This window comes from Microcebus murinus, chromosome 8 (assembly GCF_040939455.1).
Source record: "Microcebus murinus isolate Inina chromosome 8, M.murinus_Inina_mat1.0, whole genome shotgun sequence".
In the NCBI taxonomy this organism is placed as follows: Eukaryota; Metazoa; Chordata; class Mammalia; order Primates; family Cheirogaleidae; genus Microcebus; species Microcebus murinus.
The window spans coordinates 79,719,101-79,734,833 of record NC_134111.1 but is presented as its reverse complement, the minus strand read 5'-3'; the positions used below and the strand labels follow the sequence as shown (position 1 = coordinate 79,734,833).

At 42.3% G+C, this 15,733-nt stretch overlaps 1 protein-coding gene across 3 annotated transcripts in view; it reads left to right on the top strand.

The window, feature by feature from the left end:
- The first annotated feature begins 233 nt into the window (after positions 1-233).
- Positions 234-15,733, top strand: part of KLF7 (KLF transcription factor 7) — an 84,239-nt gene continuing 68,739 nt past the window's right edge. The window contains exons 1-2 of one of the 3 annotated variants that reach the window (XM_012769126.2): positions 234-345; positions 551-790. In XM_012769126.2, coding sequence (XP_012624580.1) covers positions 689-790 — 102 coding nt within the window. In that variant the 5' untranslated portion in view covers positions 234-345; positions 551-688. Of the gene's footprint in view, positions 791-15,733 lie in introns of all 3 variants that reach the window. The other 2 variants (XM_076005873.1, XM_076005872.1) reach the window with 2 other exon arrangements.

Below are 15,733 nucleotides of genomic sequence, written 5' to 3'. Positions count from 1 at the left end.
GCCCCGGGCCCCGCTCCGCGCTCGCCATTGGTCCTCAGTGACTTCATGAGCCCCCTGTTTACCTTACATGGTCACACGCGGCCTAATGGACGCCCTCCTCCGAGATCCCACGGCTGCGCGGAGAGCCGGGCGGGGGGAGGGCGTTCGGGGAGGGGGAAGAGTAGGAGGAGGAGAAAAGGGGGGGGAACTACAAACTAGCATGGATGGGGTGGGGGGTGGGGAGGGAAGAGAAGGGGGGAGAGAGAAGCGATCGCGAGAAAAAAAAAATGCAACCTCCCAAAATAAAGAGCAAAGATTGCATTAGGAGCGAACAGCGCTGCAGAAATAGATGGCAGCTTCGTGTCAGTGAGTTTGCATCCCCCTTCCTGATCCACGAGCTGGAGTGATTAGAGCCCTGGAAGGGAATTGTTACTCCCGTGGAGAAGTCCCCTTTTCCTGGCAGTCGTCTGCACTGTACACGCTGGATGCCTCTCTCCATCCACCCCACTCACGCTCTCCTCTCTCACCTCCTCTCTCCCTCTCCTGCATTGATTTTTTTTTTCCTTTTTAGTTGACTGAAACAAAACAAAACAAAAGGGCCACTGGATGTCTGCCTTCTTGGGGGGTGAGCCAGACAGACTGACAAACAAACAGACCCAACTGTGCTCGGGGGAGGGTTTCGCCTCCCGTTTTGCCCGGCAGCAGCAGCATGGACGTGTTGGCTAGTTATAGTATATTCCAGGAGCTACAACTTGTCCACGACACCGGCTACTTCTCAGCTTTGCCATCCCTGGAGGAGACCTGGCAGCAGGTGAATGATTTAAATTACTTGTGTAAATCGTGTGGTGGCGGCGGAGACGCAGGGGCTGCGTTGGTGTGGGCTTTGGGTTGAATTTTTGTTTGTTTGTTTGATTTTAACCCCCCTTTTTGGCTGTATGTTTTTTAAAATGTTTTCTGAAACAGTCATATGCGCTTACCTCTCCACCCACCCCTAACCTCTTAGTGTGCCGAGCTGAGCAGCCGGTCCAAGCTGCCTGCGTTCCAGTCACCAACACACATCCTTGCGCACACGTTGTCGGGCTCCCTGTCCCCGTCAGAGACCTGCCGAACTTCTGGGGTTCGGAGGAGCCGGGTGGGAAGGTGGCTTGGGGCTTTAAGAGCGATCGCTGACAGCATACCTACCTGCATGAGCCCTACCTGCTTGGTACCTTAAATCAGGTTCATCTATTTCAACTGGTGCTTACGACCGACCGTCAGATGGAGGGGGGGTGGGGGCAGGAGCAAAGCGGAGTGTTTTCTCAGTAATTAGCGAATGTCAATGGAGAATAGGAGCTTGATTTTGAGATTAGAAGGCAGGCAAAAGAAAGAAGAGCCCAGTGACAAAAGATACTCCAGTAGGACAGGAAGATGTATCTGTCTTAGGCTGACAATGCATTGTAGGTTTCCCCAGTGTAATGCCTCCAGAAAGAAAACACCCTCTGTGTGTGTCCTTGTTTCTCTTTTTTGTTTGAGGTCCCTCTCCAGTTAGACAGTACAACCTCGGACAAAGGGTGGTGTGTGCTTCCCTGCCTCTGACTTTATTTTAGAGGACTAGTTAAGAAACTCCTGGGATGCCGAAGGGCACGGATGTCAAGTTGGCTAGGCGTCCCAGCAAGGGTGAAGCCCGGCTGGTGACAAGTTCGCTGGGCTTTGTGAAGTGGAATAAAGAAAGTGCTGGTCAGTGGAAAGTGCTGGGTCTGCTGCGGAAACAGTGGGGGTTTTTTCCCAGCAGCGATTAGGAGCTGCTGAGGGGACATTCTGCGGGAAAGATGGTGGGTGGGGGCGGGGGGGGGGACACGGGTATTTAAAAATTCTACAGTGTGCACCATGGAAAGTCCAAGAAGACAGTCCGGATTTGCACATAGGAAGTGTGAACTTGTACAGTCGGTCCTGGAGAAACCCGCTTGCCCGTGGGGAGGGCTGTGAGAGGCTCTGTGTGTGGCTGCTCATGGAACTTCTCCGCTCAGTGACAGGAGCTTGTTAAGGCTAATGAACGGCTGAATTTCCTCTGCCCGGGATCCAAAGCAGGATTTGCCAGCTTGAGGCTGAGATGTAACAGTTGCTGCTCTAGCAAGAGGGGTTTGGCTTTTAATATAAGGAGCCCAGTGGCAAAGCCGATCCTCTGCCTGGACCATTGTTACTAGTTGTTCTCCCCTGATCAGAGGCTGTGAGTTTCCCTGCAGGTACTGGCCTTTGGTGTCTGTGTGTCCATGCATGCATTCCTGTCCAAAGATGCTGGCAGATACTTGTGACTCTGTAAACACACAATTCACACATTTTTAGCATAAGGCATTGCTTCAATGCATCCTTACCCCAGTCTTTAACAAGACTGTCTCATGCAGGGTCTCACTAGATCTTTTTCCTTCTTTTATTTCACATGTTCACATGCTAATTAAACCAAAATGTTGCCAGAATTTCATTTTCTGAAATAGCTTTCATTTCACACTGTCAGCCCACTGGTGTAGAATCGGTTGCATATTAACAACTGTCTAGACAGGTTAGGGATGGGAATCTGTTGATTTAGTCAGCCTGCCCAAGGCAGCCCTTGTTTGTGACTAACTGTTAAGCAGTGTTGGAGGGAAGAAAGTTGGCTTTATTTGTTACAACGTTCTCTCCTGATGAATCACACAACTTTGTTTTGGTTCAAGTTTTCAGAGTAGTAAAGCCTGATTTGGGGGAAGGCCTCTCCAGGGGAAACCTGCTTTTCTAGATCTGGCTAAACCATCCAGGAGAAACTCTAGATCTGCAAAGGAACATCATTGGTTTGACAATTAGAGGAGATTTTAGATCTATTGTTTCCTAAGAAGCCATCTCTGCTCTTCCTTCTCCCCTCCTCCTCCTCCACGTCCATCTCTTTCCCCCTTCAAGGAACCTCTAGCTTAGTTTCTATCTGCAGGCAAAGGAATTTTCAGAATCCCCCCATTTCTTGCCTAGCCCTCTCCAACTGCAGCCACCCTCACCTTAAAACCTCTCACCAAGTTATTTCAGAGGCATGCTCATACTGAAACACAACTTGTGGAGAAGCACTTATAAACAAGATATCACTCTAAGGAGCTTTATGCTCTGGACTTTATAGTCATAACTGCTTTTCATAAAGGTGACTAAGACCCTGCGTTTACACTGATGACAAAACCTCTAACCTCTATCCCCTCTCTCCTCCCCATCCCTGAACCCCTTGCTGTTTCGGAGCATAAGGGATGGTGATGGTTATATGCAACTGTTAGTTCCAAATCAACCCTCAGATGATGAAATTTTGAGACTTCCTTGCTTAAAAACAGCTCAAGAAGGTTGCTACAAAGAACCCCAGGCAGGAGGAAGTTTCCTGATACTCTGGGGTAATCAGATTTTAGAGGTCAAATGAGGAGTAATTATTTGATGTTCTCTTAAAGTGAACAATGTACCTGGCCTCGGGGAGATAAGCGAAATACGGAAATTCTGATTATCTGATTTGGTTTCTAGAGAAAGAGTGGCTTGGATGATAAACCCAAGAACATCTGTGCATTTGAAAATCGAGGATGGACTATTTGGGGATTTTATTTAAAACTTATGGTATGGGATAATTGTCTAATAGTGAGCCTATGACAAAGTCGCTGACTGTGACAGGGCTACCTTCTGACATGGAGATCATCCTTTTGACATTGGATTTTCAGACATTGATGCCTTAGCCACATAGCTCCAACGCTGAAAATCATTGCTGATATAATTTTAAAATCCAAATGGACATCCCACATTAACAGCTCTCCATTCCTGGGCTCTGACTGCATACTTAAGCACTTGGCCTAAGTAACATCATCTCTGCCTGTCATAGAACTGTAAATTACACTGTGCTTATGTGGTCTATTATTTTATGGAATTCAGCTGACGCACAACTCTTAAGGCTACCAGCCCTGAGCGCTTTGAAAACTTGCGGGAAATTTTCCAAGAGCTGTCTGAGCAAAAGTGGGAAAAAGTCAAGGGTAGGACAGAAGCCGGAGTAGCTTATGGGGTACCACTTGATGATGGATTGAAGGAAATCCATTCATGACTTTTATTGTCAATAGAAATCATGATTTTCTGGGACTCACTGATGATGACTTGGAAAATAAAGAAGGATTTGATACAGTACATACTCTTAGTTATTTTCTTCTAGAAAATGCAAAGACATTTAGAATTTTTATATATTCTTTATATCTTGTCTGCTGTTTCATGAGTGCAGGTCAAGTAATGATGTTCCAAGTCTTATTTGGAATTAGCTTAGCCGCATGTCATTGAGGAGCACGACATGTTTACTTGAAAACTCTTATGGAATTATGGTCGTTGTTAATGCTGATTCATAATTGGCAGATGGGGTCAGTTTCAGGCCTCCTTTTTGCTCGGAGAAAATTTTCCATTGCTACTGGAAACAAATAAATAAATCATAGAACATTCCTCCTTCCTCCCCCATCCCCCCATTGTTTTAAACTAATGGCATACTTGGCTACTGTAAGGACTAAAGTGTCCCCATAACACTGCAATTTCATCTTGGTTTCAGGCACCCTGAAACACTTTTTATGAGGGCCTTTGGTACAAAGCATCTCTAGGGGAAAACCTGCAGAAATGGTTGCATTCCAAGAACAATGTTCTGGTACCAGGGATGGGATTTGGTCTGTAAGCCACATTGCTTCTCCTTTTATGTGATGATCTTGCCTTTACACTGCCTTCTACAGGCCTGAACAGCCAGGTGCTGTCTCAGCCAGAAAGACAAAGCAAACTGTGGGGTCCATCCATCTGCAGTTTTGCCTCTGTCCCCAATTTGCAGAAAACCTTGTCATGAATTAGAATTTGTTGGCAACAGCACCACCCAGGGAAATTTGTAGACACAAAGGAGCCTTGCTAGCCTCATTGAAAGGATAAAATAGCTGCCTTTTTTTTTTTTTGTATGTGATTTGTGTGTTCTTCAGTTACTGTAAATCTATTTTTTTATTTGAAACAGTGGCTTAGTAGATGAAAAAAAATCAGAACTTCCCCTATTATCCGGATATTTCTTTATAAGGATGCAATCACTAAATAAATGTAGCTTTAAAAATGAAAGCACATGTGAATGCAAGCACACACTTGGCCTTTCTTTAATAGATTAATTTCCATGTTGTTTTAATAGACACATCATCGTGTAGATTTGGGGGCTCTCAAATGTTCAGTCTACCTGTTTGTAGTTTGGTATTTTAAAGTAAGTGAACATTGTAATGCAGTTTTTTTACTACATCTGTCCTTAGTAGGGGGAAAAGGAAGTCACCATTCTTTGTTCATCATGAACCTCCCACTCTTACTCTTTACCCTGAGGAGAATGGGCTGTTGGGGTCCTATCCATTTAAAAAGCAGAGCAGAAGATGCAAGATGACAGCCTTGCCCTGAAATGGTTTGTGTATGAGTATATCAGAGACCTTAAGTCTCCAAATGCAGGCTCTTCCTCTCTCCCAGCCCATTCTAAATATAAATGCCAGAGGGGGCTAATTTGCCTCCCCACTTAAATGAGGATAGTTTAGAGAGGCTCTTAATGGGGCTTTTACTGGCCCTTGTCTTATGAATCTTCAGATTTTTCTCCCTTCAGAGAATTCTTGTATTTTAACTTTTTGAGTACAGCAAGGCATTGCAATCTTTTTAAATCATTCTTTGTGCCTACTGGGGAAAGAAGAACCCAGTTTACTCTGGACAGTCCCTACTGGCTCATGTCGATAGAATAGTTGCTCTGATACCAGACTGGGTGGTAGATCCCCCCTGTCTTTGCAGTTTATAGTAGTATGCAATGGGTTTTTAATCACCTTTGCTGGACCCCATGACTGGCAAATGCAGAAAATGCCTCTGTGATTCTGGTTCATTCGTCAGCTAGCATGTGTGTTGGAATTGAGATTTGCTGAAAGTTTAGGACAGCTCCTCAACTTAACTTGAGTGGTGCCAGAAGGGTAAGGGGCAGAGATTTGGTCTCTTTACAAATCTCTTTGTTCTCCCAAACCAGCTGAGTGCTTTCTTAGTATAAACAGGTGGAAATGTTTTAACCCCCAAATGCCAAATCTTACTTAAGCACAGTGATTGGAAAACTCTACAACTACTAATGGTGTTAAAGTTGGTGAAACAAGTTATAGTAACTAATCATTAATGTTATATGTAATGTTGACAAGTTAAAAAGCACTCCTCTATCAGTTACGCTGTATGCTCATTTTAAAACATCCACATCCTGATTCAGTCTAGAGTTCCCGAAATAAACAAAGTATTGCTATGATTTGGACATGCTTTTACCTGACATTAGTCATGATCTTACTTCTCCCATACCTTTCTCTTATTTCCTGCTGCTAATTTACAGAATTATTTCAACCGCCTTGAATCCTTTTGGCTTTCCTCACTTGGTATCGGGTGTAACCCTACGAACTTAGTCCTGTTAAATATATTATGTCGGTCCCACTCTCCATTAGTGCAGCTTCCTGCTGCTCTATCCACCACATGCTTGGCATGTAGATGTCACAGTGTCACAGCCCAGCATCCACAGCATCCTTGGGATTTGAGTCTAGTGTCAGCCTGCTGGAGTGTGAGTGACTTCTGATTGAGCTGGTAGCTGAACCTAGTCACACCTTGTGGGATTTTCTTTGCTTATATTAAAATATAGAAAATATTTCACAGTAAATACTTCATTCCTTAAGCACGTGTTATGTGTAAAATACTGTGTTTGGCAATGCAAAGTGGAATTGGCTATAGATTCTGCCCTCTGGGAGCTTGACTCTTGTAGGGGAGAGAAAGTAACGCAATGGAATGACAGTGCCAAAAAAGGAAATACTAGTTCTGTGAGTGTTTGCAGGCTGACCTGTGCCTATCTGTATTTACTCACATTGTTATAGCCTCGTTTATGAAACATGCTTCAAATTTACTGAGTTCTGTTGTGGACAGGCTTTTAGCTAATGGCATGTTGGGGGCTGGATACTTTTAGGGCAGATGAGTATATGATATGAATACACATGTCCATAATGGCCAGGAAATAGCATCCATGTCTGTGCCATTTGGAAATGATTAGAGGTAATTAAAATAATTAATGTAGAGCCATATGTGCTATCTATTTCTAAATATGGGTGTATTGACAATTCCTGAGGGTCACATTGGAAATCAGGTCCCCAGCCTTGTACCAAAGCAAGGAACATAGAATTTCAGAATTTCAAATCTTGAAAGGGTCTTGGTTTCTTCACCTCGAAAAGACTCGGGTTGGACTAAGTGATTGTTAAAGTCAGATAAGGCATTGACCTCTCCAAGGTCACGCAGCTTCTTATTAACACTGATTGTTTCAGGGCCCAAGACACTTTCAGATGCCCAAATCAGTTTGCATTCTTTCCATGACACTCTCTGAATATATTAATACCTTGACTCACTTCTCATCTCCCCTCCCTTTCTCATCACCCCCACCCAAAGGAGTCAAGAAAATCACCCTTTTATGTTGAAGAGTACTGGTACATGGAATTTTGGAATTGGAATTTTGGAATTGGCTGAATCCTAGCCCAAGCTACTGAATATTTTAGAGAAGGCTTACTTGTGTAATTTAATTCCTTTTCCACTTTTAACAATGTGTTACGGTAAATTGGAAAATATACACTGCACTGAAAAACAAAACAAAAGCCCCCAATTATAACTCTAGTCTTATAAAAAGTAGTAGCCCTTAAATAATAACAAATGGAGCAGGATTGTGAAGGGTGCATTGAGGCATATGTGGTAGGGGGTTGGATGGAAGAGGGAGCTGGGGTTTTACAGGGAAAGCATCAGACGTGAGATGTGAAATGCCTTTGTTTCTGACGCCTCACCAACAAAGGGACTGCGTGAAACTTTATCACCAACCCATGTGCCAATTCATGAAAATCTTTTTTTGAAGTCCTTTAAAAATTATTGAGGATGTTGGATGGGCAGTGAGGTTGGAATGTTTTATAGATTTAAACAAAAAGAACTGCATATTGTAATAAGCAATTGGGAAGAAATTCAACCTCCATGAGGTTTTTAAAAAACTCTTTTGGGGGCTGGAGGATGAAGCAGGCCCAATTTTCACAATTGTCCCTAGGGAGGAAAGGGAAACACGGGGATCCTCTTCACTTTTTTTGTCCTGGTTACTTTTTTCCCTTCCTACTCCTTGCAATCTCTGGTAGCTACCATGGTGAGAATTCTCATCTCACAGATCTCTTTCATCTCTAAGATCTTAGAAGTAGACAGCTCCTTCCCAAATGGAGACTTCTTTATTTCTTCAGAGCCATAATCTACATCTCCAACTCCACATACTCTCCCACGCTTCAGGCCCACATTTTTGAGTTGGAAATATGTCACCGGCAAGAGAGACTTTTAGGGTTATTCCACCATCGTTTCAGCTGAATATGTCCCAGACCCCTCACTCATCAACTTCTTCCATGGACCACTTCTGTTTCCTGGCTTCTCTATTTCTTTTAATACTGTGACTGTTCTTCTCCTGATCTGGGTTTGATACGCTAGTCTTCATGGCTCCTCTGTTTCCTTTGAATCTAATAAAAAATTAGATTTAAAAAAGCTAATTAGCTGACATCAAAAATTAGTTGAAAAATCCCATTGATTTGGCTTCTGTGGTGTTCAATCAGTCGCTCCCTTTGCCATTGCCCTGGAGCAGCTCCTGTCACCTCCCTGGACTTGTCTTTCTACTGCCATCACCTGCTTCCAAACTGTCAGTGGCTCCCTGGTACACATAGGATGAGCCCAAACTTGAAAGAGTCAAGGTGTTCCAAGACTAGGCCTATAGATTCTTCCCTCTGGGAGCTTGACTCTTGTAGGGGAGAGAAAGTAACACAATGGAATGACAGTGCCAAAAAAGAAAATACTAGTTCTGTGAGTGTTTGCAGGCTGGCCTGTGTCTATCTGTATTTACTCACATTGTTACAACCTTGTTTATAAAACGTACTTCAAGACTAGGCCTATAGTAATTTTTACAAGTTTCCCCCCTTTCTTGTGTAGTAAATGCCATCTAAATTAGGTGACCATGTTTCCTGCTTCTGTCTTTATTTATGTTGTTTCCTTCAGCCTTTTCCTCTTCTTCCGTCTCTCCTCTTGATTTTCTTTGTCCATATTCCATCTCTTTCTCACCTCCTCTCTTTCTCTCTTCCTGTTGTCTTGTTTTTCCAGTTAGATTGTACAATTTGAAGTGTAGTTGATGCACATAGTTTTGGTAATCGTCTTTTAACATATAACCTGCTTCTTAGCCTTGCACATCATAGGCATGCCATAGTTATTTGGGGAGAATGTTATGACTATGACTGAAGATTTGATGGTCTTGAGCAATGGATCTCAGACATGGCCGCACCCCAGACCAATTAAATCAGTATCTTTTTGGGAGGGACCCAGACATCATCACTGTTTGTAAAGCTTCCTGGTGACTCCAACATACACCCAAGACTTTGAGCCATTAATCATTTGAGGATTAACATATTTCGGGGTTGCAGATGCCTAGTCCTTATATTGAAATATTTCATTTCTTGTATAACTGGGAATCTAAGCATACCAGAAGTTTACAATAAGGCAGGACAGAGCTGGTGCATGTGTTTCATTGAGTTCATTGGTTAGTAGCAGCTGCCCAAGTGTTGTTCCATCCTTCTTGTTTTGCTTTCCCTTACCCTGAAGTGTCTAAGGCAGTCCTGTTTGGCTCACATTTCCTATGACCCACCAGAGGTTTGCTTAACCTGGTCAAATTCCATTTCTGGAATCTTTGTGGTGTTGGGCATTAAATTCAAGCCTTGCCGTGTTTCAAATAATTCATTCTCAGTAGGTCCTTGCCATGATTTTCCACTGACCTCAGCGTGCTCTGTGGTTTTAAAAGGATGGGTGCTTGCATGCACATCTGTCGGATGATGCCAGATGGGCGTTAGGTAGCAGCTCTCCATATTCTTAAATGACCGACCACACTGTTTGGAAGTCGACTGTGTTTATAAAGAATTTCAAAGGAACCATCTTTCTAGTAAAAGGAGCAAAAATAAACCGTGGAAGAATTGCTGCTGAGAACATTCAGGCAAGGAAGCTGCCTCTACACCCTTAGAAGGCTTAGCTCCTGTGGTAATGACCGTGGGCGTGTGGTGATCTTCACAAAGAAGCCTTAGAAATGCCTCTTTTTCAAACTGTGATGTTTGCAAAATTGTATGTACTGTAGCTACATCCTTTCATCTATAAACTGTCTTTGATGGGGGTATGGTTGGCAAGAAAGAACATTAGGATGGGAGCTCAGAGCTCAGGATGGAAGGGTGCCTTTTGGGAAGCTCAACCCAGCTGTGAAAATGGCAATTAGCCGTGGAGCAATTGCCCTGTAAGGGAATGCCTGCCTGCTCTTGACCCCACTCTGACCTTCACCTGCCAGAGCCCAGTTAGCAGGAATTCAATGCAGTGGTCATAGTGTTGGTGCTTATTTTTGGAGAGGCGGCAAAATTTGCTCAGCATATAAAGAAGTAGAAATAGATTCTCCCTACCCTGGACCCCTACCTTTTGAGCTTTTGAGCTTTTTAGTGTATGTTCATCTGGTCACGATAGCAGCCGTGAGTGGAGCGCAGTCTCTGCCTGGGATGTAGGTTGTCTTCTGTGAGGAGGCGCTGTGCAGAACTGATCGTCCGGAGCCCTACTGGCGATGCTGCTCAATGTCAGACTGGAGTCGTCTTCGCTTCTGCGTGCCAAGATTGTTCAGCCCTAACCTGTGCATTTTTCTGTCTAGCTCGGGTTCTTGCTTTCCTTAATCGGGACCAAGAGAGGATTTCTTCCTTGATGGGAATTTTCATGTTTGCTTGTGAGAGTCTAACGGACATCTGTATTGAGCTTTTGTTCTGAAGGGCTTGAGGTGTTTTGCTCATGATCTCTTGTCGTTGGCACATTCTTTCGGTAACTAGCAAGCAGGCAGATATTACAGAATTTCCCATTCAGGGGTGAGAAAATTAGGGCATAGGAAGATTAAGCAAGTTGTTTTACGGAGGCTGCAAAGCAAACGAGTTGCAAAACCTGTGGTTGGGGTACACTTTCCTCTTCCCTTTCTCCACTTAGTTGTTCTTCCTATCAGCAAAATAAACACCCTAATAATATCTAATATGTATCAAATACTTCCTAAACATGGTGTCATTTGAGCATCTTATATGAGTCATTTCATTTAATGCTCACAACGACCCTGTGAAATACATACTCTACTTACCCCCATTTTACAGGTGGAGACATTGGGTTGGAGGTATTGAATGGCTTGCTTAAAGTCACACAGCTTGGAAGTGTTTGAGCCAGGATCCAAACTAGGGCAGGCTGCCCAACAATCTCAATTTTTGCATTTATACTGACTCCTGGTTAAGTAGGAGACATTAGAGCAGAAGCCAAAAAGTCATGGCCTGGTGATCAGTGGACATGTATGAATTCTAACAGGTCATTGGTCTGTCTTCTTTCCAGGCCTTGGTTTTCTCATCTGCAAGAAAATCTAGACTGTGCTAGATGCTCCTTAAGGTCATGGTGTTTTGCAGTAGACAGATTATATGGAGGCTTTGAAATCAGGCAGAACTGGAACCTTGAGAGAGTCACTTAACATCTCGGAGTGTCATTTGTCATCTGTGGAATGGAGTTATTAATTCGTACATAAGAATTGGCTCTCCAGCCCGATTTCTGGCACATAGCATCCACTCAACAAGTGCTCTTTCCTTTCTCACCACTTCCCCCATCCCAACCCACCCCACCCCCGCCAGTAATAGCACAAAGTGGCACAGTGCTCTTTCTCTAAATAGTACCTTTGGTCTCTTGAAGATCCCAGTGAGCCTGGAGTGTCTAAGAAACAATGAATGAGGGGAGGCAGAGTGCTGGGCGTTTGCTATGGTGTTCCTTTATTCATCCACAGGACAAACTCTCATTAAGTAACTTGTGCATAGAACTGGGGAAAGACTAGCAATGCTCATTGCCCCCAGAAACTGGACCTAGTTTGACATCCTTGGCTTGCTCATGGGAATGTCCAACCTGTTCCCCTTTCTTTCTCTCCAATCTTACTTATGACTTACTTATCTTAAGTTTTTCCAGCATCCATTTATTTTTTTTTAGGAGCCGGAATTAGGCATATATAACATAATACAGTGCTGGTTACTGCACCTGCCATTTCTGCCTTACCTGATGACTGAGCCTACAGCAGCTTATGAGAGTGAATCAGGTTTTATGAGATCTATAAATATCTCAGATAGGATTTTTATTTCATTTTCCCCCTTCAAATAAGACATAATGGAAGCACTCACATACATAAGGAATATTCTTTCTGTGATAAAATAGGGTGTTTTTGAATTGGCCTGTGAAAAGCAATAATTTGATGTGGTGGTTCATGTTTGGAGTTTTATGGGGGAGGGGAAGAACCGTGCATATGCTGCTATAAAACTCAAAGATTATATCTTCATATTTAAGGTTTAGCCTAGCACCTATGGAGAGATTTATTTCAGAGATGCCAGCCCCATGTGAAGGCTGCTTTCGCTCCTTCTGTGGATCGTGTATTTGTGTTTTCTTAGATACATAGAAACCAGGGAAGGAAAGTCCCGTTGGCTGGTGAGAAGTGGGCTCTCTGAGGGAACTTTTCCAGTTTTTTGTCTAGTCTGTTTCAGCTGCCCCAAGGGAGGGTGTCCTCATCCTTCTCTCCACTTCTTGGACTTTCCTGGGAAGATTTCACACCACTTCATTTATCTCAATGAGATTTTTTTCCCTGGAATTATACTAAAAAAAAAAAAAAAAGATTCTTAAGCTTATTTATTTTCTTAATGTGCATTAACCAATACCAGGCATGGAAATGATTTGCATACTTTGTTCTTTGAGGAGTACCTACAAGGAAACTTGCACCTATAACTTTAAAAAAAAAAAGCATTTTCAAAAACAAACTGTGAGGCGACCATTGTCAAGTGCCTCCTTTTTCCTGTCTGTAAAATGGAGAGCACAGGCTCTATTTGCCACGTCTTACTCAGGGCCATTGTGGCAAATTTAACTATAGATTTAACAATTGTTTTTGAAAAATCGAATGTTTGACTCTTGGACCACTTAGTTGTTGTTTGTTTTTCTTTTTTAGCACAGGCTACCCCTATATCTCCCCCCAGTTCTCAGTAGCTTTATGTTTAACTAGATGATAATTTGATTTGTTCTTAAAAGAATAAACCATGTGAACTTAGTATACCTGAACCAGAGACACGCAGAGGACTTTTGCCTTAATGTTATTTAAATGTTTCTGTTTAACATCCTCTCCGTGTGTAACATAATCCTAGCACTTGGGCTTTGCTCCATACACCCACTATTCTGTGCTTATCATCAAATGATGTGAACTCTGCGGTCCTCAGTTTCCTCATGTGTAGTGTAGGGGTAGAGTTAGGAACAGTGAGATTATCACACATACAAACAGGGAGCTCCTACCCTGAACTGGCTTGAAGATGTGTTTTATTTGGCCAGAATGCCAAATAAAATAAAATATTGTAATTGTCTTTTAAATTTGAATGCTTTTAAGATAGATCACACACTCTTCAATTAACCTTGGCCCCGCTGTTTCCACTTTGCATCATTTCTGATCTCTGGGAAGGCGAGCATCCCTTTAGGTTTGTGACTGTCCCCCTACCCCCAGACTAGCAACTCTCTAAGGCACCTTCCCCTCCAAAATGCTATGTTTTGGGGGACAACCTTTATTTCTCTATCACAATCTCAAACTGGCTTGCTTTCTGCTCTCACCCACAATCCATTTTCGTTTCTTTTTAGGTTTCTCCGCCTTGTTGAATGTCTTTGTTTGGGATTCTATTTTATAAAGCGATTTCCAAATTGCATCTCACTTTTTCCTAGTCATCCAGGTTCTGTTGTGGATCATCGAAATCTGCGATGGAAAAGACCATCTGGTTCACCCCTCCCCCCGCCCAGGCTGAGCAGTTGCTCTAGAGCATGTTCGTTCCTTATTGGTATTTGCAACATTTTCCAATTTGGAAACCAACTCTGATTTTCCTGAGCATGCAGCCTCTTCTTGGTCTAAATGGAAGTAAAATGGAATACTACCAAACAAAAAAATTTTTTTCATCAGACATCCCCATTAACAAAAAAAAATGATTTTGCTATTGTCATGGTTTCTTTTGTCACTCCCAGGGACCCAGCTGGCCAGTGGGGGGAAAAACTCCTTTTCATGGAAAAAAAAACATATAACACATTTTCTTAGTCTGACATAGAAGTGTGTTGTACAAAATTCCAGTAACCACTTCTTCCATTAACTGCTTATTTTTTGTGGGAGTGGATTTTATCTGACTTGTTTCACTGAGGAAGTGATGCTTTTTGTGTGAAGAAGTCCAGGGTATTATACTAAAGTACTTTCCTGAGAACCAAGTAATTTGCTTTCTTCCTACCCTTGGCACTCAAATACTGCCAGCAAGGCACTTGGCCTTCATTTTCCAATGCTTTCAGGATGCTATTCTACATTAGGGATATTTAAAAAAAAATGTATTCTTTTATATTGGCTTCCTTCTATTAGTAAGGATATCATTTAGGTTGACCAGATGGTGATTTTTTTTAGGGTCATTCTTTTCCTGATTAAAAAAAGCCATTGGTTTGAAAAACTTGATGCTGAGTATTCCTCTTCCTTTTTTCCAAGCTCTAATTACTTTTTCTTTTCTTTTCTTTTTTAAAATTTCTGAATGCTAAGTGAAGGCACAAGGTCATTATTTTGTGTGTGTATGTATAGTTTTTCAAAACCAACATCTCTTTATTTTACTGTGTGAATGAATAAGCTACTATTAAAATATATCTGAAAAATACTTCTAAAATAGAAGGAAAAAAAGAAAGAAAGGAGGAGGAAAGAAACAGAAGGAAAGGCACACATTTTGTGGACATAGAATGTCCCTGTATAAACAGTTTACCCTGCGAAGAGGCAGACTACAAACCAGTTGTCCCCGTACCGAGCATGCGCCTGCCTCCTTTTCCCTCTGGCTTACACATCCACGAGCTCTTTTTTGTGCTCTCTATTCATAGGGACTAGGATTTTATAAATATCAGAACTTGGAGGGCTCTGGACACCTCATTCCAATCCCTCCTGCTCCCCCTCAGTTTGCAGATAACCTGCCTGAGATCATTAAGCCCAAGCTAGTATTTGACCCTCAAGAATTGTGGATCCCTTTTCAATATTTTAGACACATTTCAATATTTTAACACAGTGCGTGGTACAGTATGGCTAAGAGCGGTGCTTCTCAAAGGATGGGCTGCACTCCATTGAGGCTTCGTGAGCACAGTATTAAATAACACAGAATCACCTGGGGAAGCAGTTTTATTCCCTTTTCAGTTCGCTTTCAGTCCTCCTAACTCAAGGAGAAAGAGTCAGCTTTGTTGTAGCATGCCTTTAACACTTTTCTAAGGTTTGGTAATCTTTCCTTCCTCCCTTCCCTTCTTTTTTTCACTCCTTCCTTCTTTCTACTTTTCTTTTTTTTTAAATAAAGAGAACATGTCTTATACTCAAAGCTTTTGACAGGCAAACATCTGGTTAAAAGTAAATAATATTGTTTCCATTTTGTTTTTATTTTTATGATTATTTTCTATTAATGGGCATTCTCAGGAAAATAATTTTAAAACACTTCCAGCCTTAATATATAATGCCCTAGTGAGGCAGCTAAAACATGAAAATAATAGGGAAATGATTGTACAGATGAAATGCTGATTTGGTAAAAATCTGTGAATGTGAAATGAAATTGAAGTTTGATTAGTTTGAATACTAATATCATAGAAA